This window comes from Chelon labrosus (genome assembly GCF_963514085.1).
Source record: "Chelon labrosus genome assembly, chromosome: 16".
NCBI classification, from domain to species: domain Eukaryota; kingdom Metazoa; phylum Chordata; class Actinopteri; order Mugiliformes; family Mugilidae; genus Chelon; species Chelon labrosus.
This window is the reverse complement of record NC_140349.1, coordinates 13,286,695-13,310,284: the sequence shown is the minus strand read 5'-3', so window position 1 is coordinate 13,310,284 and position 23,590 is coordinate 13,286,695. Positions and strand designations below refer to the sequence as shown.

At 42.4% G+C, this 23,590-nt stretch overlaps 2 protein-coding genes across 3 annotated transcripts; one reads left to right on the top strand and one right to left on the bottom strand.

Moving 5' to 3' along the window:
* Positions 1-637: 637 nt before the first annotated feature.
* On the bottom strand, positions 638-2,355 carry LOC311501946 (receptor-transporting protein 3-like). The gene is made up of 3 exons (XM_084564018.1): positions 2,247-2,355; positions 1,800-1,971; positions 638-1,214 (listed from the first exon to the last, which is right to left on the bottom strand). The coding sequence occupies exons 1-3, from the start codon at positions 2,260-2,262 to the stop codon at positions 872-874; spliced, it is 531 nt and encodes a 176-aa protein (XP_084420144.1). The 5' UTR covers positions 2,263-2,355; the 3' UTR covers positions 638-871.
* A 6,296-nt stretch (positions 2,356-8,651) lies between these two features.
* Positions 8,652-21,394, top strand: fam83hb (family with sequence similarity 83 member Hb). 2 transcript variants are annotated; one of them, XM_084563756.1, is made up of 8 exons: positions 8,666-9,352; positions 14,123-14,304; positions 14,411-14,740; positions 15,800-15,964; positions 16,042-16,166; positions 16,264-16,821; positions 16,957-19,291; positions 19,905-21,394. In XM_084563756.1, the coding sequence occupies exons 2-8, from the start codon at positions 14,182-14,184 to the stop codon at positions 19,923-19,925; spliced, it is 3,657 nt and encodes a 1,218-aa protein (XP_084419882.1). In that variant the 5' UTR covers positions 8,666-9,352; positions 14,123-14,181; the 3' UTR covers positions 19,926-21,394. The 2 variants fall into 2 exon arrangements, with proteins under 2 accessions (XP_084419881.1, XP_084419882.1); XM_084563755.1 differs by lacking the exon at positions 19,905-21,394 and having other exon boundaries at positions 8,652-9,352; positions 16,957-19,886.
* Positions 21,395-23,590: the final 2,196 nt, after the last annotated feature.

The following is a 23,590-nucleotide window of genomic DNA, read 5'->3' as shown; positions in this document are numbered from 1 at the left end:
TAACTAAATAATGAATAAAATACATAAAGTGCCTAACTGCATACATCTGTCTGAACATGGGCAGTTCTTTGTTAAGGATGGTCACGGCTGATGGAATGAATGACCGCTTGTAGCCATTCTTCCTTGCCATTGGGACCAAACAGGAAATAACCAAAACATTAGGTACACTTGTGAAAAAAATATAAATAAAACCACACTAAATCTCCCTTCTTGACATAAGAAAGGTGGTAATTGAACTGTACATCTTCAGATCCTAGTTAGTCAATACTCTGCCTGCACGTTTTGTGTTTTTGACTATTTAGGAGCACCAAGACGCCTCAGCATCATCATCAAATTTCTGAAACTTTTGGACAATGCTGTATATTTATTGATTTCTAACCTTTTAGAGTTGTTCTTCTTCTAGTTACCCAGTGGGAAAGCCACTCAAGGCAATCTTTGTAATATGGTAATCAGCAGTTTTTAAAAAATGCATATTCTGGTAAACCTGTCAGGAATTATAAAGCAGAATAAAATAGGAGTACAATTCCACCACTTATTTCCTATACTGAAACATAAATTCACATCCACCCATCCAAATAATTAGTGCCCCAAGACAAAACTTGTTCAGAATTTTTATAAAATTTTATTATTAGCCACAGAATGTTAAAGAAAAGATACAAAACTTATACGATTTTATTATTGGCCCCGAATGTGTACTAAAAACCAATACAATCTGTTAACATAGTTGACACAGTCACTAACTTTAAAATGCCATGCACACCGGAAAAGAAAGATCTCTGAAGCACACACACGCGTGCACACCCACCCACACACACGCACACACACACACACGCGCACACACACACACACACACACGCACACACACACATTTCTAGTCCTCATCCTGACAACAAATGCCCATGCGGCAGCCCTCACACAGGTCCTTCTCATGAGGTTTGGTAAACACTTTAGTGGAGCATGCTGACGAGCCGTCCTCATCGTCCTCCTCCTCCCCGTAGCAGTTTTTGGCAATTTTTGCAAACAGCTTCAGCAAAGTGTTCTCCACATCTTTATCGGAAAAACCGGGTCGGTAGAACACATCGTCTTGGCAGCCACGACAAGCCTGACCGAAGGGCCGCATGATCACCGTCCCCTGGTCATTCAACAGCCGGTAACGGAACAACACCACCACCCGTGCAGAAGGCCACGTCTTGTGGCAGGATGCACACTTGAACCTGTGGGGAAATAAAAAGAAGGATACTGTGAGTCAGAGGCACATATTTCAGGTCAGGTTTGTGAACTATGTTTTGCAATGATGCAATGAATATATCTGTGGAGATTATCAGTCATCCTGGTCACGGTTTATCTAAAACAAAGCTAAACAAAGACAACTGAACTTGATCATCAAGAGGCTTCTTCATGTCTACATGACTAGTGGGGATTTTAGGTGAAACTCACATGGCTAGGGCCTACTAACAACCACGCAATCGCCGGAAATGAGGGATTTGCTCATATTAACCTGGTGGTGTCCTCTTTTTTCCACAATTAGTGTCCCTCCAACGCACCATTTTGTGCGAATGGTTGCTTATGAATTTGGCATTTCAGTTGAAAACGGCACAACCATTTGTTTTCCACAGGATCATTTCATGGTCATGTGAGCAGAATTAAGGTGGAGTCTGAGACAGCATAACAAGACATATCTCTGTATCTAACCACTACTTGAAAAGGTTTTGGCTCCTTTTAAAAAAGGAAAAAAATCTTCTTATAGTTTATAAAGTTGTTAATACTGGATATTTTTGAGACCACACAGAGAGACATACCTTCCATAGACACAGGGGCTGTAGATCTTCCAGCCTCTCTTCCTCTCATTATGCGTCAATTGGTCCGTCTGGCTGTAGTTGAAGTTGAGAGTCCACGGGTCTCCATAGTCCAGCTGATTGTCTTCATTCAGCAGTTCATCGAAGGTTTCCAGCCACAAGGAAGGAGTCCACTCTGTATCAATGGAATAAAGTACAAAAATACAACTAAATATAATGAATTGGAATGATAAAATCAGTACAGGAACAAAAAAAGAAGCAAGAAATTGCTCAAAATTAAAATTTGAGCAATGCTGCCAATGCACAAGGAAGTACGAATATTTAATCAGGTTGACGCTGCAGTAACGGCGTCAACCTGATCAAAAACAAATACCAACAAAATCATATATATAAAAATATATATGTATATGTAAAAAAACCCGCATATATTCAAGGTAGAGTGTTAATTACCTGCCGATCTGCTCATGTTGGTCGGTGTTCTGGCGTCTGAAGAGTTTCTTTCTTGCAAGGTGAAAGTTAAACGTCTGAATGTGGCTACGGGGGCAGGTCCTCTGTTTTTATTTGGTCCTGTCAGCTGTTAATCTGGAAAACGAAACTTAACATCGGTTTCATTTTCCATCCACTGATGCAACGTTTGACAAACAAAAACAAACAATGTGCAGTTGCGTCGTATCAGACTGTTAACATATAAGCATCGTGGTTATTAATTCATATGAATAATTGATTATAATAAACTAAAAACAGGCATTGCATCATGTGTTCAACCCCCCAAACTGATAAAAATGTAGTAATGTCACGAAAGTTACAAATATAACTGAATGTATGAATAAAATAATTTCATATATCATCATCATATATATATATATATATAATAGTTTAAGGGTGAAAAATAATTTGGAGCTTTATTTTATTTGCAAGTAAAGTCCAGTCACTTGTCTTTTATTTCCTGTTTCCATTCCATTAGTAGCTCACACTGAAGCATTCGTCTATTTTAACATATTCCTCAATTATTATTATTTTCTGTTTCCCTTTATATAACCCGACATGGGTTTACCCCCTTAAGTTTTTGTTTCATTTAGTCAAAAATGATTGCTGGGGTTTTACAGGTTCCAGCCCAGAACACATCCCTGGTCTGTACAGCAGAGGGCAGCAAAACACAGCTGGAGTGAGCAGCAAGCGTTTGTATTAGGAAATATTGAAATTTCCTCTAGGTCACAAGATGATTTGTCATAAATGGGATCAGCCGTGAATAACAAGAAGCAACTAAATAGAGTTCAACAACTATTTTCAGGAGTTTACACCTATTAAACTATTTTCCTAGGTGACGTAAGACCAGACCTCGACTGCACACAGCTAAAAAAGTTGTCTCTGACACACCAGTAACCTGCTAGCTCAAGACTGAAGCTGGTGCTGTTATCAGTTTCACAGCATGCTTTGTCAGTCTGTTCTTTCTATTGACAGATACCCATCACTGCTGCATGCTCACACCTTTATGAGTCCTGTCCACCTGTTGGTCTAGTTTTTTTCCCCTTTGTGGTACGCATATGACGCTCTTGGAACATTTAAACCCCGAGAGTTATCAGTGTAAACACTGTAATCTGGTTCAACTGTCAGCATGAAACTGCAGAATAACACCAGGTCTTGTCTTTTGAGGTCAAATCTAAACTGCTCTTCACACCTAAACCTGTTTTAGGACTCCAGCGGCATTACTTCAACACATTACTGACATTTTAACTTAAGGCAGGAGTGTAAGAGTGAGCTCCTCCTCGAGCACGGCCGTCACATTTGCTTGAAGTCCAAAGGTAAAGACCAAGCCTTCACTAGGGCCTCTGTAATGTTCGACACGTCGTCTGACCTAAAACAATAAAAACATATTACTATGAAAGAAACACTGTCGCTCTGCAAATTAGGTTTATTTTCTGGTTCAAGTGTCGTCACGAAAAGCAAACGGCAAACATCACAGAAATGTCAGATGCTGATCTGTGATGTAAAGCTCTGATAAATCAGACCCGTATTTACCCAGACTTGGCATCCAGTCTGTAAAGCTATGCATGGTGTTTCCTGAATAATCATTACAATCGTTTCATGACAGCGGTAATAATAGCGTCAAAACGACAACACCTGGCCCAGGTATGCAGTGACACTGGTCTGCAATTTCTTTCTCCCTCTCTCTCACATCCACAAACAATGCTCACTTGCTGACGGTAAATGGAAACTGTACAAACACTGCAGGGACTTTCCTTCTACCTGAGCTGTTTATGATTTGCCCCACCCAGTACTAAGGACCAATTTTAATCTTGTTAGAGTCTCCTGACCAGGCTGCAAGTAAAAGCAGAAACACACACACACCTAATAACACACATACGCTTGTTTGTCAGGCCCATAAGACATATCTCATTAAATAGTACATGACAGCGTTTATCTGTTGTAACGACACGACAGCACTTATGTCATTAGGTCTCTCGATAACACACATATGTTCTGAGGCTACTCTTGCCTAGCAGCTAGTGAGCTAATGAAAAGAATAAACACCTACAGTAGAACTATTTGTCCTTAAATAGTGGGTGAAAATATGAACGAAGTGTCGTGTCATTGACATGAGGCTCCAATGCTCTATAGTAGGGGTGTCAGCTCATTTTAGTTCTGGGGTCACGTCCAGCAATCAGGCATTACATTATGACCACCGTCCTAATATTGTGTAGGTCTCCCTTGTGCCTCCAAAACAGTTGTGACTCGTCAGAGAATGGACATGGACCTTCTGAGGGTGTCCTGTGGCGTCTGGAAACAGGATGTTGTCAGTGGGGGGCCTTGGGGTCCTATGGGTTGAGGATAGTTGCCTCTGTGGACTTGATCAGTTTGGGATCTAGTGAATTTGGAGGCCAGGTCAACACCTTGTGCTGTTCTTCACGTGTTTTATAAGTTTTTCCTAAACCGTTTTTGTGTGTGTGCCTGTGTTAGGCTGCATCCTGCTGGGGATGGCTGCTGCCATCAAGGAGTGTCACTGCTATGGGGTAGGGGTGCCTGGTCTGGTCTAGGTGGGTGGTACATGTCTAAGTAACATCTACATGAATGCCAGGTCCAAAAGTTTCCCAGCAGAACGTTGTATTGCCACAAGATGATCAATGTCATTCACTTCCCCTGTTGGTGGTTTTAATGATGTGGCTGATCAGCATACAGTCCAGTATGATCTTGAGCGGGCCGAACCAGTAACATAACAACAACTCCAGATGTTTTCCTCTGTTTTAGAACATCATGAAAATGTTTTTTATGACCAATCTTACATTTTTTTTAAAGAAAATTTCTGCACATTGCTGCCATCTCCTGTTTAGTTCTGGGTCTCAGTGTTATTATGTTCCAAATTAGGAATAGGTGCCAGTGTTACTGAAAAACTGTATATTTATGCACTTTGATAATTCATTCTGCTAGACTGGACCGGGCCGGGTGTTTGATACCCCTGCTCTTTAAGTGGTTGTGTGTCTGTGTGCGCCTTTCCTCCCGGCACACTGGTGTAAAGATGACCTCAAAGCCTCAGGCTCCAGAGAGTCACCTTATACTCAGGTGTGACATTACAGCGTGAGAAAAGCATGCTGGGAGAGCTCATAGGGCCGCGGAGGCGCAGAGCAGAAAGAGAGGACAAGACACGAGCACAGGCACGGAGAACACTGTTTTTATCCCTGCTCTAATTACTAAATCCAATTTCTACTGATGCTAGATAATGGTGATTATTTGTCCCATATTGTTCTCCTTTTTAACAAGTTCATGTGAGCCTCACATGTCTCCAGAATGCGTCTTTCAAGTTTGAGCTAAAAATACTGCGCACATTGTTCATCCTGACATAACTGTATACACGTGGTTTTAAACATCTGGTTTCAGTGTCTTTCAATCAAAACAAGCTGCTGCTGTCAACCTCCCTCTCCTGAAGATGGCTGTGCCTTTTCCTGTCATGTGATGACAGTGAAACTGGGGCGGGGGAACCAACATGGCTGGCAAGGAGATCAGGTGCAACCAGACCCAAACCCAGAAGGTGTTGCTCCTGCACAGTGGTGATCCTTGGTCCTGGATGTTTGGACGTGTGCTACCTCCCTAGTCCCAACTAGTGTGATCAGTCATAGGGTAGATAAAAAAAGACCCCTAGAGGGTGTTGTGGAGTACTGTAAATGCACTGTGGGGCCTTCATAGGTCTAAGAGCTTTTATGGTTGTCACTGAAAAATGTGCCAAAAGGTAGACATCTGGTGGACATTCTTTTTTTTTCTCCAAACTGTCGCTCGGCTCGTCGATCCTGTCGGTACGCCCCAGCTCCTGCAGAAATCACAACACCGAGAATGCAACAAGACGTGTCTGAATGGTTAGCTGCCGACTTGTTTTAACATTTTTACGGTTGCTTCATGAGCGTTTAGTTCAGCAGCTCATGCTAACTTTACCTTTCTCTGCTCTACGGCCCCCGTTGCTTATCCCCCTCGTGACGTCTTGAGTGGCTGCAAATGTGAACGGCTGGTTCAGGTCAATCGAACCAACTGATCTGAAGGAATGAGGTGATGGTGTTTAGTCTGGTGTTGTGTGTTTTGAAATGAGTGTGCTGATGTGAATTTTCCATCATTTGTCAATCTTCCCTGGAACAAAAGCCACACACGTGATTTGAACATCAAGTGGAGTTAAAGGTTTCAGGGAGAATGAATGACAAAGTCACCTGTTGGTGTTTTTGCAGTCCTGGTGCAGTGATCACTGTTCATTCCCCACAGACTCACCCTCCTTAATTTTGCTGTACGTGCACAGTGACAATAAAGACATTCTTTTCTATTCCTTCCGCCTCATACCATTTCACTATTGTCATTTGTTACCGTACACAAACAGAAGGCAGAGTGTTTCGCACCTACCACAACACACCCCCTGTGAGAAGTTTAGTTTAGTTTAAGCTTCTATGGATTATTATGTCGAACAAAAAAGCCTTAGCAGTGAGTAGATGTGTGGTGAATGGGGCCATGACAATGTGGAGCTCTGATCGCCGAAACTCCCTGTTAGGCAAGTTTAAGATTACCGACAGAAACACAATAATGACACCAATGTTAATTAACCGATCCGAATAGTGTCACTGGAATGTGGTTTGATGTGTTTTCTTGTTTACATGCATTATGTGTGGCTGCTACGTTAATGGTATGAAACCAGGATCCAACAAGGAGATAAATGCTCACTGAAGTAATACAACAGTCTTGCCATAAATCCTTCCTTCCACGGTTATAATGATCAGTTTTTGTGACCTTATTTCCCCTATGCTGTCCGTCTGAATTGTCTTGCATTATACTTAGAGGTAGTTGTAATACTACTACTATGTTTTTTTTTTTATCTTTTTTAAATTATTTACCGAAAATTAGTTTGTTCTCTTGAAATTCTTGTTTTCATTGTTTTGTTTTGTTTTAAAAAAAAATTTCACCTCTATGGGTGTGAAGCTCTTAGTCACTGTTTTAAAGGTCAGACACTAATAAAGCTGCAAAGCCACCTGATCCATTACATGACTGTGCACTCATACAGGACACACAGGTAGTTGGCGAAACACCTGATAAATAAGGTCAACAGGTTTCAACCCACTAACTTCAACACTTTCAACACTGAACTCCAGCAGCCTTGTCAATAAAGCTCGATTGAATTCAAACAGTCCCTTCTACGCGGCGCAGGCTCCTCGACCAGGTGTGTTACGGTGCATGCCGGGATTTAGCTCCTGCCTGGACCTGTGTGCCTGTTCAAAGGCTGCCAGGTAAATGAGAAAGGGAGGAGAATGGGGAGACAGAGGCCGAGTCAGGAAGACAGGGATTTCTGAGACACAGACAGAGAGAGAGAGAGAGAGAGAGAGGGGGGGGGGGGGAGGGTATGAGGGAGAAAGACTTTGGGTGTGGTAAGATGCCTCGAGCGCATTCCTTGGAGCGGCCGCACCCTGCGTTTCAGCGTCCATATACCTGCTTGTTTTTCTTTATCAGAGCTCGTCCATGTAACCAGACACTTGTGGTACTTTCTCTCTTGGCATTGGTACCTGAAACATACTATCGGTTTTCACTTGAAACACGCACACGCAGTGTTAAGTTTGTTTTTGCACATTGTGGCGCTCAAACAGCTGTATGCAAACGCTCTTATTCCATACCTCTTGTCCTGCTGAGAGTTGCACATTTGCATGAGTTGGAAAAGAGTACACAAGCCCGACGAGAGCTCAGTGTGTGTGCAGGACAGATTAGGACATGGATGCTCGGGCAGACATTCAGGCAGGAGGCACACCCACAGGAACAGGACTGAACACACTATCAGAGGAGGCCCGTCGAACAAGGTGTGTTCTCTCTGATAGAGACGTTTCGGGACAAAGGACAGCCCATATAATGTCTGCACAAACGTTGGCCTATGCGTTTCCCTGGACTACACCTGGTTTCACAGAATATGAACACAGGTGAGCGTCCCACTCAAAGCGAGAAACAAGAAGTGAAGGAGTGAAGGTGTTTTCTTCACATTGGGCAAACAATCAATCCTTTGTGTGAGTCAAGTGGGAGCAAAACATGATGAATCCCGCATCGCACATCATATCAATGATGGTTTATATGCGTGACTAGCAGAAACAGACCTTGGTTGCGAGTTCTATGAGGCCTTCGGCGAAACAGGCCCCACAGAGAACAGCCCATGCTGATGGAGGAGGAACTAAGCGGTGCAGCCTGCAGCAGAGTTGAAGGTTTTGTCGTGAATTCGTACCTAAACGGGAACTGCTGGAGTCTGCTGATTCAGCATAACAGATAAAAACAACAGGGGACTCAGAAGAAACCATGTATCCATCTGTATTAAACCAAATGCTAAACTGCAAAACAGACTGGTATCAAATAACGCTGTAGCGGGAAAATCTTCAGTGCATTTAAGTGAATTAAACTTTTTCATTTGTGAGCGAAAGAGGGTGTTATGTCTTGTTTCAAACACGTGACATGTTGACACCCTGCAAGATGACACTGGGTTAGTGCTCCTTAGGGGCCAGTGGAGGAACAAAAAACAAAAATCAGCTTTAGGAGTCAGGAGTGCAAGAAGGAGGCACTCATATTAAACCGTCGTGTCAAAGTAACAGGGGGAAAACGTTTTTGCAGATCCTGTTTCTTTAAGTCTAATTAGCAGCCACGACATAAAAGGCCCATTTGAAATATGCCCCAGTGAGAGCACTTCCAATGGCCTTCTGTTCCCAGTGATCAACTGGTCTGGGAGGAGTCTCACCGGTGGGAAAGCCCTGCCTTTACAGGAGTCGCCCCGCTCCTTCCTCGTTCGCCGCGCTCCTTCTCGTGCAGTGTAGTGGCGGCGGCGGCTTGGAGTAGCTCACGCACCGCCCGAGAAAACGCGCTCAGCCCGGGCCCGGAGTCCGCGTCGCACCGCTTCCCCTTCCGTGTCCGTTCCTGATTCCCCCCCTGTCAGGAGGAGGGTGAACACCGGGAGGGTGTGTAGGTTTCTCGGGTGTCCGATGTGAGGAATGTGACGCACGGACGGTAAAAAGGGACGCGCATCGGAGATACAAAGAGAAGAGAGGAGACGAGTTTTGCAGCTGGAGGTACGAAGTGGGAAATAAACGGCAACTGTGCAAGTGGCATTTGGGAGACAAAAGAGTACAAAGCTTCTATTCTATGTTGTGATCTATTGTGTTTCTGTCTGTCCTCCAACTCAAACCTAATTATGTCCCATCTTCAAGCACTTTTCTATTCTGTTCTGTACTATTCTGTTCTGTACTGTTCTATTCTTTAATGCGAGTGTAATCTTAAAAAGTGAAATGCTGCCTGCTTTTCTCACCAGCCGCCTCTAGGTCGTAGAGGATTAAGTCACCCAGGTAGCTGCTGTGCATTGCAAAACCTGAACAGTATTGTTGTTACAGCCTCGGCACACAAACGGCTCTGTGTTGGCAGCAACTGTCCAACTGTGCTGCTCTCTTTCCAGTCCTCTGAAGACACCCAGGAGAGAGAGAGAGAGAAAAAGACAAAAATGTGTACTTTGGGAAAAATAGCATAGTCTTAGACTGCACGACACGGGTAATAAATAGCGTTTGAACCGGCAAGGACACCTTTACAAGCCTGCTAATTCCTCGGTTGCGCAGCCTTCTCATCAAGTCTTGCCTGTTGAGCAAGGAGGACACCCGACACATGTCTTCTCCTTCAATAGCAGCATTTGCAGCAGTGTGTTGAATCAAACTTCACCATTACAAGGCTCCGCTTTAATTCAGAGTGAGTCACTGCGCAGGAATAGTCCAGCATGTGGTTATAATTTGAAGGGGAAAACTTTTATGGTGCCAGCTTCTTTTTCGTGGTGTGTGTCTTTTTGTATGTGCATGTATGTGCCAGCCATATGGCCACGGCTGCATCCCATTTATTGGCTTGTTTGCACTGTATGTAAGGTCAGAGTCTGCTTGTAAAGGTGTTGTAGCTCACGTGTGAGAATATTCTTTTACGCATCCATTGCCGGGTTTTCCACTGAAGGCGACTGACGGATTTAAAGCGGTCGGAACAAATGACGGCGACCTAAGCCCAGAGCTGGAGGTACATTCATCCGACCTTTAGGCGTCTTTTGTGCGGCATTCAGCAGTCGAGCTGAGGTGCGATGACATACACAGAGACAAGACACGCTCTGTGTTTGCACTCATCTAAGTGTGTGTGCGTTAACGTGACCAAAGCGGCACTGAAATGTCCTGACAGGAGCATCTAGAGATGATTGGCTGATTCCTCCAAACCAGTTTTCAGGTATTCTTTTCTCGCTGCATTCACACACGAATGATCTCGCAAAGTGAACTGACCAAAGAGGTATGCCGGATCAATCATAGTGTTTGTTTAGTGAGGTGTGTTCAAATGTGTGTGTGTGTGTGTGTGAGAGACAGAGAGAGAAAGGGAGAAAGAAAAATAGAGCGCAAATATTTTTCGGGAGTTTGTTCTTGTGTCTCCTCAGGCCTACTTCTCTGATTCACATGTCGAGACAGATAAAAACGTTCCCTCCCTGCCTCGCTTCCCCTCTCGTACTCTCTATCTGCCTCTTCTCGTGTCTGTGTTCAGGCAGGAATGTTGAGAATGGGACCTTTACACGGTTGGTGAGCAAACATTGGGCACATCTGAATATTGGGTTTATCAGCCTCGAGAAGCTGCTGCTGGTCTGTCCAGTGGTGGTTTAGAGTTTCAGACTGGCTTTGTTTATGGTGCGTTTAGGGCAGCCTCGTGCTTCTGTGGGAAACAGAAAGCTTTGCGACGAAATGAGGAACGTGGGGAGATCATCGTGTGTCACTCTCTATGGTTTGATGCTTACTGCCGTTGCTATAACAACAAACAAAGCAGCAGTATTTGTTTGAATATCCGACCAGTCTGCTTCATACATTGTGTTACTCCTCTGTTTCTTCATTCTGCAGTGACCCAGGGGTGAGAAGGGTGAATGAGAAACCTCTAGGCTCTGTTTTATGACTCTGTGTTCCTGAGTCAGCCTCTTAGATCATATTCACCTCAGGGTTGATTTGCTCTGGTACGCTGTCTTCCTCTAAGTTGATTTGACTGTCAACAACTGTGACAGTCGATTGATTTTTAAAGACTTTTGTCACCATGAGCTCTGTCAAACATTCCTCAAGATTCCAGTTGTTGCAGCGTTACTTGAAGGGCAACACACGATAGCTTTTTGGTTGTTGTTGTTGTGTTGCCACATAATGGTAGAAAGTTATTCATACCTTCACACCTTCACATCGTGAGGTTTACACATCACGATGAGCCCAGGCAGTTACCCGTCTAGTTAGTGGTTGTTCTCACGTGTCCTCAGGTATGCACTTTGCTGCAGCCTCAGCACAATTCACCTGTACGCAGATCAAACCCTGCGGTGCTACAGAGGACGTCGTTAAAACGAACAGCAACAACAACAAAAAACAGATTGAAGAACTTGTGATTCTTCTATTTTCGAAACTGGGCTGGAGGAAAATGATTCCGTGAAACCAGTGTGTGCGAATGGCATGCCTCCCTGACCACCGTGGAACGCGAAAGGGGAACACTGAACCACAAAGGCCCCACTTCCAAGGCTCGAAATGAGTAAGGAAACAGGATGTCGGCCATTTTTTCTCCCCGTGGATGAATCACCACACAGAAGCAGCATGTTGCAAGTTGTCCGCAGGCAAAGCCCAACCAGGCTGCTCGATGACTCACCAGGTCGCTGAGTAAACTGGGTTCTCCCAGTGATTATAGGTTAGGACTTGGGACCTTTGCTATCATCGGCAGGCTCTTAAGTGTGCCTGTGAGTTTACAGAAAACACGTCACACATGCTTGCAAAGCAGGTACAACATCACAAAACATCCACCCACCCCTCCAACCACCCAGGTTACACACACACACCCTTATATTTTACTCAGGCGGTCAGTCATCCATGGTTCATATAGAAGTATACACCACACTTCCTCTTTTACCAACATGCTGCAATGTGCTGAAGGAACTGAGGTGTATTGTCTGAGCTTTACCAAGTGTTGACCTGTCCCATCTATGACACAGATGTCGGGATGGCATTAAATATCAGTGACGTTAGTCTTAATTGATGATTCATAACATTTACCTGTCTTGCGGGTTGGACTGAAGCCTGGGATATTTATCACGGGTATTTATCCACTTTCCTTCTTCCTTCGTCGAATGCCAACCAAAATCTTGTAAGTGATAGTAGCCCTTATCTTTTGGAAGAAAATAAACAACAATCATTCCAAATAGTAATAGACAAACATATAGAGTTAATCAAATACAGTTAATTAGTTTTCAATTGACAAGTTATACCTGTTATTTATACTATGGTGGCAGTTAAATGTGTGCAATACTTGAGACCGGGGTAATTTTCACATTGGGATCGTATCGTATCGTATCGTATTGTATCGTACCTTAATTGAAATAATATTTATTTGAAACTTTTATTTTAAATGAATAAATGAGCTGAATTTCTATTTGGGGACTGTTTTTCAGACAAAATTTGCTTTTTATGGCGTTAAGCTTTAAGGACAGACACACCAAAGCCACATGTCCGACAACAATGGCTGACTGTGAACTCGCCTCATGTCGCCTGTTTTGGGACCAAAAAGTTTCACATGAACAAACTCCAACCAATGACCAGCCGCCACATATCTTCTGTACCTGTATGAAAGGAAATAAGTCTTCATACCAGCAAGTGGCAGTAGTCTGTATTCGACGTTCAGTTAGGGAAACTCGAATATTAGGAGAAAGGCGTGGAGGCCTCTTCTGTGGGTGTCCTTGGAACTTCATTATTTTGTTTGTTTAGCCGACTGTTGGGTTGGTGTGCGTTGACTTTAGGGTTTTATTTTGCACACCAATGAGTTAATAGATTAATAGTAAACATTTTAGATTTTTGTTGCTTGTCAGGGCTAGTTATCTTCGCCTTACTGTCTCTTGGGTTTGGAGTGAGGCTGTTGTATCTATAGACGTAATTCACCCTCATAATAAAGTATGTAAGGTCTAGCAATATGCAGCAGATTAACCTTAACTTCGTTATCCCTTTCTCATTCAAACAATCATACATTCACAGAAAAGACATGTAAAAATGTTCCTGCCACTAACCTAAATTAAGTCTGTAGTCGTGGCGTAGTTAACAGCATTCTCATCATGCCCTTCTAAATCAAATTGCTTGCCGTGACTGGCAGATTTTTCTTCAGGTCTAAGCATCAGCATGACACATCAGCGTGACGAATTTACTGAACGGAGATTTGAAAGAACCTGTCTATGCACCTCTTCATGCCTTTCCCCTCCTCTACCCTATGCCTCCATTTTCTCTGCTGTGACTTTTTTCTCTCTCTGTCTTCCTCCCATTGTTGGGTCTGTATCCTGCTGTTTGCCTTCGTTCTCACCTTTCCGTACAGTTTTCTCACAAGCCAGATTGAATTTCGCTTAATCGTTGGTGTTACTATAAGCAAGATGTTTCATTGCTGAACTCAAAGTTAACTCTTAATCCAACGGGTTTTTTTTCTCATACACTGTGTAAAGAGTAACACTAAAAAACACATCTAATATTTTGAGAGTTGTTCAAGTATGCTGTATTCTGCAGCTTTTTCTGCTTGACTGCAATAACATGAAAAAGGTTCTTGTTAAACTTACCGTGCTGGCTCTGGCTCTGTGACAATAGATGCTTTGTGTGAGAGGTTAAATGTAATCTGTCTGCTTGTAGATCCAGACAGGAGGTGTTCTTCCTCTCACCCACTAGATTGGAATTATATGTATTGTGTATCATGGCTGAGGGAATGGTGTGTACAACGATGAGAACCCATGAAAGTAGATGTAAGTTACTCTGTGTGACCTTTCTTTCTTTGACCTTCCTGTCCAGGTTCACATTGCTGCCTCTTCTAATTTTCTCACCCCCTGAACCTTGACCTCACCACAACAATGGCACACCGATCTCAGAGCTCATCGGTTGGTGACAACCCCCTTGACCCAAACTACCTGCCCCCACACTACCGTGAAGAGTATCGTCTGGCTATTGATGCTCTTATAGAAAATGACATACAGGTAACACTTCTGTTTTCTACATTTTTATGTGCTTCTGTAATGTTTAAAAATGCATTTACACAGTTTCTTTTTTTTTGATCTACTGAAATCTCTCCTCTACCACCAGGGCTACTATGAGTTCCTCCAGATAGCAGATGTGGTCAGTTTCCTGGCACAGCCGGAAATTGAACTCATCAGGTCCACAATCCAGGTGCCCAACCAGACATCCGGCATCCCGGAGCTGACATATCATGAGGGTAATGATGCTGACGGCTCCTCTGACACCTACTGGCCTGTGCAGTCCGACCTGGCTGCCCCGGGGCTGGACCTGGGTTGGCCGCTGCCACAGCACAGCTTCGGTGGGCCGACAGAGGTCACCACTCTGGTGAACCCCTCAGACCCCGAGATGCCAAGCATCAAGGAGCAGGCCAGGAGACTTATAAAGAATGCACGCCAAGTAAGTAAAAGCAAGGGATTGAAAACAGGTTGAAGGTATTCCACTTTCATTCTACCATACGCTCTCATTCATACATTCTCTTTTTTAAAAGCAGATGGGTGAGAGCACTACGAAATGTTATGTATGAAAATACAAGTATCCTCTTGCTGTGTTATCAGTGTTCAGTGTTCAAGTGTTATCTTTTTTAGAGGGGGGAAAAGCAAGATAAAGGGCTGTTTGAGACTATAATGTGTGTGTTGGCTATGCTATCTCATTGTTAGTTTAATCTAACTTTTTATCTGCTTCTACCAACCACTCCCTTTTCAGGCAAGCGGTTGGCCTTCAGCTAAATTAAAAATATGATTAACTGGAGTGTAGATGCCAAATGTGACGAGCAGTCAAACCTGTTGGCGGGGCGTGTCTTTATCCTGTTCTTCTGTCTGGCTTTAGAGTAAATGAATGTCTCTTTTGCTCCTCCACTGTGCTAGGCGCATAAAGCTAATGTTTCAACATGGAACGCAAACGGGTTGTAAGAGACGAGTCATTGATTGTTCAATATTTTATTTGTTATTGAAACTTAATAGATTTACCTACATTGTAATACTGATATACTGTATAACAAATACTGCTGCTTTATTGGTGGATAGATTACATCCATGCAGTTGCATATGTATTTAAGACCTGGAATACTTAACAGTTTGCAGACTAAATGCCGTTGAGTGAGGGACACAGACATAATGTCTCTTCAGATGTTTGACACTTACACTTCATTACAATATTTTAATCCAGTATTTGGTTTTTCATAGTACCTATGGAGCACTTTTACACAATCCTATCTGAAGAAGCGTTGTACTCCTGCATACTCTTTAATTTTATCTTCTATTCCTGATAAACACAATCAACTACTGCCAAACTACTTTTAAATCATGTAAATGTTCACTTGTTGAAATTTTAAATTACCTTTTCAATTAAGGAACAACAAGGTGACGAAATATTTATAAAACTAGACAAACATAGACCAGACCATATAATAATGAACAACCCCTCACTAAACTGCTCGTGTTTGTTCTTCTGTTCCAGGTTATTGCTGTGGTGATGGACATATTCACAGATGTTGACATTTTTTCTGACCTCTTGGATGCAGCATCACGTCATGTCCCTGTTTACATTTTACTGGATGAGCAGGAGGTTCATCACTTTGTTTCCATGGTCAACAACTGCAAAGTCAACTTGGACTTCATTCCTGTAAGTTTGGATTGCCATTATATTTCATCAAAAGACTTGTGCATGTCTATAACACAGTCAAAATTTTGCTTTTATAGATGATGCGTGTCAGGACTGTGGCAGGAATAACCTATTACTCCAGGACAGGGAAATCATTTAAGGGGCAGGTGAAAGATCGCTTCCTGTTGGCTGACTGCAGGGCTGTACTCAGTGGGAACTACAGGTGAGTTCTTTAGTTGTGTTCATTACAACTGCACCAAAATGCTGTTTTTTTTCTGCAAATACAAATTCCTTAATTGTTTTATTTTATTTACTTCCAGTTTCATGTGGTCCTATGAGAAGATCCACCGCTGCATTGCCCACCTCTTCCTTGGGGAGCTGGTTGCCACCTTTGATGAGGAGTTTCGTATACTCTTTGCTCAGTCAGAGCCTCTGATCATTGACCCATCTAATGGAGCGCTTGCTATCTCTGAGACCAGCAGCACCAGCAGCTACTTAAGCGGCCAGTTAGGTTTGAAGAAGACCCAGTCTTTGCGTAACCCCATGGGTTACCGATGGCAGCCTGAGATTCCCTCTCCCTTCCCCTATGGAGACTCTGATCGCAACCCTGCACTTCCTTTCCGGAGGAACGACCCGTTTCGTCACTCTGTTGAACCAGGGGTAGGAATAACAATTGGAAAGTATTCACAACAACAGTTTCGTCTGCAGCAGTCGTACCTAGAGCAGGGACGGTCCATTGTGTCCAGGCAGATGGAAATGAGTGCCAGTGCCTTCAAAAGGCACAGCTATGCAGAAGGAACACAGGAACACTACTCATCTTCAAGGCAATACATGAAGCAGAGAGTCATGAACAATCTGGATGAGACAGACTTCCACAGGTAGTTAATCCTTTAATACCTGCTTTTTCAGATGCACCATCTCATGTCATTAAATGTGTCTATACATGTCTTTTTATACAGCTACCTTACATAAATGATTCATAATTAACAAGATCTGCTGTATTTTCTTAACAGGGAGCAGATTCAAAGTAGCCAGTACTACAGTGAAGGGCCTGGGCCGGGTTCTGGCCAAGGACACTACGACAGACTTCGAGGCCGTCCTCCACATCTCGCCATTGACCAGTATTCGGATTCAAGCTTTCGCTCAGATCCGGAGGCTCCACCTGGAAGCCATGGCAGAGACTATTTTTCATCTGAGGACCTGACAATGCCGGATGGGATCCAAGCACCTCCAGCAGCCGGGAGGTATGGAGGAGGATCCTCCCATAAAAGGCCAACCATAGGACATGCGTATGCCTGTCAGAGCTCACCGACACAGCCTCATCCACCAGAGAAAAGAATGTATCACACACAGCCTGATCAAGAACTTAATCAAGATGACAGTGTAAAGCAAGGCATGAGAAGCTGGAGAATTAACTCTTATCTTAGTACTTATGAGGACAATGGAGAAGAAGGCCTTGCTCAACCAATGGGGCCCGATGCATTTGAGGAGCCTCCACCATCCCAGCAACTAAATGCTATTGAAAGTTCAGCTCAGCGCTTTGGAATAAAGGAGCAACCGAATGTTCCCTCCAAGCCCAGACCAGATATCCTGAGACCACGCTTTGGAAAGCCCAAATTACCTGATAAAGACTCCAAGGATCTGCTTTCCTCACTCAGTGGTTCGAAGACATCTCTACTGGATAGAGATTGGGAGGTAGAGAAGGAAAAGGAGAGAGAGACAGAGAGGGGTGTGAATTCGGAGGTGAAAGAGGCTCCAGATCTCTTTCTGTCCAAACACGAATCGTTCCGATCACGTATTAACCCAATGCTCCAGCGTAGCTCCCGTCTGCGCTCCTCTCTAATATTCTCATCTTCCAAGGCAGAAATACACAGTGGTAGCTTAGGTCTAAAACCAGCCACAGAGGTGGACGAGGAGTTAGACACACTACGCACTTCCTCGATTGTTGCCCAGATCCTTGAAAAGAGGAGGTCGCTGTCTCGCGAGCCATATGAGTGGCGAAAGAAAGCTGAGGAGAAAGAGAAGGAGAAAGAAAAGGAGGCGAAAGAGAAGAAAGAAAAGGAGAAGGAGCAACAAGATGAAAAGGAGAAACGACTGAAAGAGGAGATTAAACCACAAGATGAACCTCAGAGAACTAATGAAGAAGTAAAGACAACATCAGCTGTTGAAAAATCTGCCACAACATCATCATCTCTCAACATGAATGATCCAGCCAGTCGACTGCAGTATTTTCAAGATCTGGCCGCCAAGAGGAAAGTCTCAAAAGTGGACACAGAGTCACTGCTAAAAGCACCAGAGCCTGCTGAAAAAAAGCCAGACCTTTCTGAAAAACATCGTACCTACACTACGACTCCAGTGGTCCCAGCTGTCTCTGTCAGTCCTACAGAACCGGAACCAAAAAAGCCAGACATTGCAGCAAAATTGGCAGAGCTCAATCGCAGGTCTTCAGTTAGTTCATCAAAACCACCAATAATCTCTGCCAGGCCCTCTGCAAGTTCTGTGAAGCCTTCAGAGACATTACAAGCTCATAAAGAGGAAAATGCATCAGACAGTCTGAAGAAAGATATACTCAAGTCTCTGAAGCCTCTTTCTTCACCTAAGATCTTTAAGAAGGATCCACTGAAGCTCAAAGGACTGAATCCTCGACGCATCTCATGTGGTGACGAGATTCTGACCACAGACGCTACAGATGCAGAGAAGAGTGAACTGAAAAAGAGCCGTTCTCAAAGCTCTAGCTCTTCAACTCTGTCACATGAAGACGCTAAGGAAGGCCATCTCAAGGTTATGGGATCTAACACATCTATCAACACACTTGGCGAGGGAAAAGGTGAAGGCAAGCCACTCGACTTCTTGAAGAAGCAGACTCAGAGGCTAAAAGGATTCCTGGGGCCCAAGGATAAAGAAAAGAAAACTTCAGGCGAGGACAGGGGGATGAGCACGGTCAAAGAGGTCGCTGACAATTCAAGCAAAAAACAAAGTTCATCAGCTAAAGATACAGGATCTACCACTGCCGAACAAACCACAGCCAACCACAAGACGTCAGCCGGGGCATCAGTCACGTCCCGATACCAACCCCAGGGAAGCTCTGTTTTGTTCAGCAGCAACCTAAGAGATGACACTAAAGTCATTCTGGAGCAGATCTCCGCCAACAGCCAAAAGAATCGTCAGGAGCGAGAAGAAACCGGAGGGGACAACGATGGTGACGCCGGAGAGAAAGCAGCGAGTAAACTGAACTCCCTAAAGAGGAATCGATTTCTGCGACCGCAGGACAACAACCAGGAGCGGGAGGGACTACTGAAGAGGATAGAGAGTCTGAGGAAGGAGAAGAAGGTCTACAGCCGTTTTGAGGTAGTCTATCACTGCAAGGATGATGTTTGCAGCGTAGATGGGAAAGACATATGAGCAAAACAACAACAACCAAAATAGTAAAGACATGTATGACTGTAATCAGAGATTACATATTGAAAAGTATAAAGATAGTTGATTGGTTGTAGCACTTAACTTATTTGAGTAGTAGGCAATATATACCAACAATCTTGCAATTTTCAAGAAATGATTCTGTCATTTACAACAGTGTTTTGTTTAAAATTTAGATCAACATATATGTTTTTGAGACAGTTTTTATTCTATTTTTTTCTACATAGGGGCAGCATTATTACACAAGCAATGTTTTTATATTTGAAAGCATCTTTTATTCCCAAACAGTACCAAGTAAATAACAAAGTGTCTGCTTTTAATCAGTGAAACTAAATGCTAGTGGAACTGTGTATCTTCATTGCTTTTATAGTTTAGTACAATTATAGTAAATCGCTGTTTTAGACTATTACACAACTTAAAACCGAATTAAATGATTAAGCTGAATAAATTAAAGTGTCATTATTCAAAGCTACTGAGATGGTGGAGGTCAAGAACAGACATAATCAAGGATTTCACTGTTATCCCTGTTGTATTCTGTTAACAGATGGGGAACAACCTGGGATAACGAAAGATGGAGGAGTCACCTTTTTTATGGAGACACCAATCGCCCCATGTGCCAACGACACTATCAAAGTACCTCTGGGGCCCAAAGCTGAGGCCTCATCTGGATTTTCACGGGATGTAATAAAACTTGAAAAGACAAAACATAAAAATGCTGAAAACAAACTTAAGTCACTGAGTTTGGAATGTGCCTGTTTGCCAAGACCTGGTATTATTTTGCCTTTATATGGTGATTGAGAGAAACAAGAGTGACTCTACAGTACATGCATACTGGCTGCATGGGCTAATGTTTCACCAAACAGAAACAGGTAGGGTCATTTATCTATAACTGAACTTTTATGAACGTGACTGAGGGAAAAAGATAAGAGAAAAAAAGTGCACATTGCACCAAGTATATGCCTGTCAAAAACATGGTGGTACAAAATAGCATGTGTATGATATGAGTGTGTGTGTGTGTTTTACACATCTGTGTAAGTGGGAATAGGTTGAAACTAAAAGGGAGAAAGTGTCCATGTGGATTCACCGCGTGCCAATGGCCCATCAGGGGTATTACTAAAGACCAATAAGCAGAGGTGAGGATATGTAGAAGAATGTGAGCTGATCATGAATGAAAAGACAGAATCAGAGAGTGGGAACATATGTATGTGCAGCAGTAGAGTTTTGATAGAAAGTATAGCCTGTAGTGAACTTTAGCCTTTCGAGAGAGTGTTATGTACTTTTCCATCAAGGCGTGGACCCACTTCTCAGGGCTGAAGATGGCAAATAACCATTCATAGAGGGGACCAATGAGCTTTTATGGTCAGAGGATTTGAGTTTAGATAAAACAAGCATACTAGTCGTTGTTTTATGAAATGTAAATAAAAGTGTAAAGTATTTCCAGTTGAATCACAGTAAAGTGTTTTACTGGCGTGTTCCTCTTTCAGAACGTATACATAAGACATTACCTCTAAAAGAGGATAGGTACACTATGCAGTACAGGAGAAGTGCCATGCCTCCTTACATAACTCACTTAATGCCTGAGACCAACGCCCTGTGCAGGTCTCCTAGCTCTGTATTAAACCAAAGACTTAGCTATATGAGACAGATCCCATGATGCCTGAGAACTCAATTGGGCATCAAACCATTCAGTGTGTTTTTGTACAGTACATCAGAGGATTAGATTATCTTTATGGACACTTCAGGGGTGACACTGTTTTCTATGCAGGATTAGATTGTACATATTTCTATGCGAAGGGATTGTTGATATTTTAAGTATCAATCAGATTATGGCCACCCTTGCTGCACTATAAAAATGTTTTTATTTGTAATTAATATGTGAGTATGTGGTTTTAACTATAAAAACTAATTGGCATTAATTAGGACAAATCAGTTGCACAGGGTTGATGTGTTTTTCTTGTTAGACCCTCAGATAGTATTACATTGTATTTGAAATACTGCAAAAAAAGTCTTTTATTAAATCTCTTTAAAACTGAATGTGACTGTGTGCATATATGTACTGTAGAGTAGGCATGTATATTACAGTGAGTAATTGTACTGTTTTCATTTATAGGCTTTTTAAGACTTCAGTAAGATGACAATAATGTCTTAACAATTAAAAAGTTTCAAATACTTTGAAATATGTTAACACACATATAATACATTAATAAGATGAACATGGAACCGTACGTGACACTAACACTCACAACTCTCTATCTGAAAAACACCATTCACCAGTTTCAGAAAACTTTCCAGCAACAAGCTAGATCTTAACAACTAGTTGACGGCTCATACAACAAGTAATACAAAGACATCAGAAAGAACAAGGATACAGTAGAGGGCTAAACCTTCTTTGGTGCAGGTTTTGTTTACATTTGCAGTCACACAACCCCGAAGCTGGATATTTGAGATTATTACGTTTTGCCTGATAAAAAATATAAAACATTTAGCTGAGAATAAAACAATAGACTATTACCTTTGTGTTTTTTAAAAGTACCCCCGAGCATGTAGTTTTACTCCTCCTGAGTCTCTCCAGCTACCGAGTCCAACTGCTTCTTTTTCTTCAACTCTTCTAGCGCCTCGTTGAGATCACGCAGCTGAACCAACTTAAGCTGTTCTATCAGAATAAGACCAAATCAAATGTGTCACAAAGGGAAAACTAACGATGTATTCATGCATATAAAAAAATATTAGACTAAATGTGTGCTACAGAAAAATGGCAGAAAATTATGAGAGGATACTTACCAGCGGATAACAGCTGTGCTTTTGTCATCTCAGCACTCTCCAGTTCATCTGGGAGTCTCTCTGGAGTCTGTGCAATGATTTTAAGAAGAACAGTCACTTAAAAACACCAACACGTCATCGTCATCATTGAGATCTGTGGAAACTATAGATGGGAAATAAACTACATTTCTTTTTCTATAAATACTTACAAAGACAGAGTGCAGATTCTTGTGCTCATCTATCAGCTGAAGAAGTTGGTTTTCAAATCGCATCCTGTAGAAACAAGGAGGACTTTTGTAAAGTGTAAGATTTCTTAAATATAATAAATCAGTGCACTGTACTATAGGTACCGCTGCTTCCGGTGTTTAAGCTTCAGCTCCTGGATTTCACATCTATACTGCTCCAGCAGCTCCTCACTTTTCTTGTTCTGATTTAACTGTCTGTAAAACACACGCAGTCCATCACTCAGTGCAGGATGTAAACATGTAAAATTCAAAACTTTTTCCACAGCAGCAGCAGCAGCACAAGGTTTAAAAGTTTATCAAACATGAAAACAATATACATAATTTATTGCTCATGGCATGAAACTTGATCCAGCGTGCTGAAAACACCAAATTCTTCTCAAGTTTGTGCGCCTATAGAAACAAGTCTGCTCCTGAAAAGTCATTAATGCAAATCTACGGTTTATATTATTGGATTCATGCTGTAACAGTTCACACAGTTAACACACTTCCTAAGTTTTTAATGCACAGTACAATTGAGATAAATGGGCTTGGATATGGGAGATGGATGAAATATAAACCATATATAAACATATATATAAACAGGCTTGTACCTCGAAAACCAAAGGATGGGCAGGAAAAGAATTAAGGAGTGAGGTTTCAAAGGTATTTTAAGTGAAGGTTTCTTTTCTTTGTCACCACCAAATTCTTGCATTCACAGCCTTCTAACCGACAACCATAATTATAAAATTTTAAATCCATCTCTGTAAGTTTTAGTATATTTATTAAATATAATATGTCATTACAAAGGCCTCAATGGGGCTCAATTCAGTTTCAAAATGACATAATCAGTGAATAGGGAACATTGTAACAAATGTCTTAATATTCAAAACAAGAAAAGCTTTGTACAGCCATTATCAGAGCCTTAGAAAATAAATCTAATTTGTCACTACAGAGTTAAAGATAAAATGGAGATATGAGAGCAGAAAGTTATCAAAGAAGCAGCATGGTAAATTACTGCCATCTAGTGTTTCACATAACAAACACACAACTGAAGTCTCTCAACACGGAAAAAGAAACATATTGACGGGTCACATTTTGTTGAGGGTGGCTGAACTTTGGCAAAACACTGTAGGACGGTTATTTATAACTATTTACAACATTCAGTGATTAGTGTGGTGCTCTACCGGTCAGAGTCCTGCTCCGTCTCTTCACACTGGAACTGCAGCTTCCTGCACACCTCTGAAAA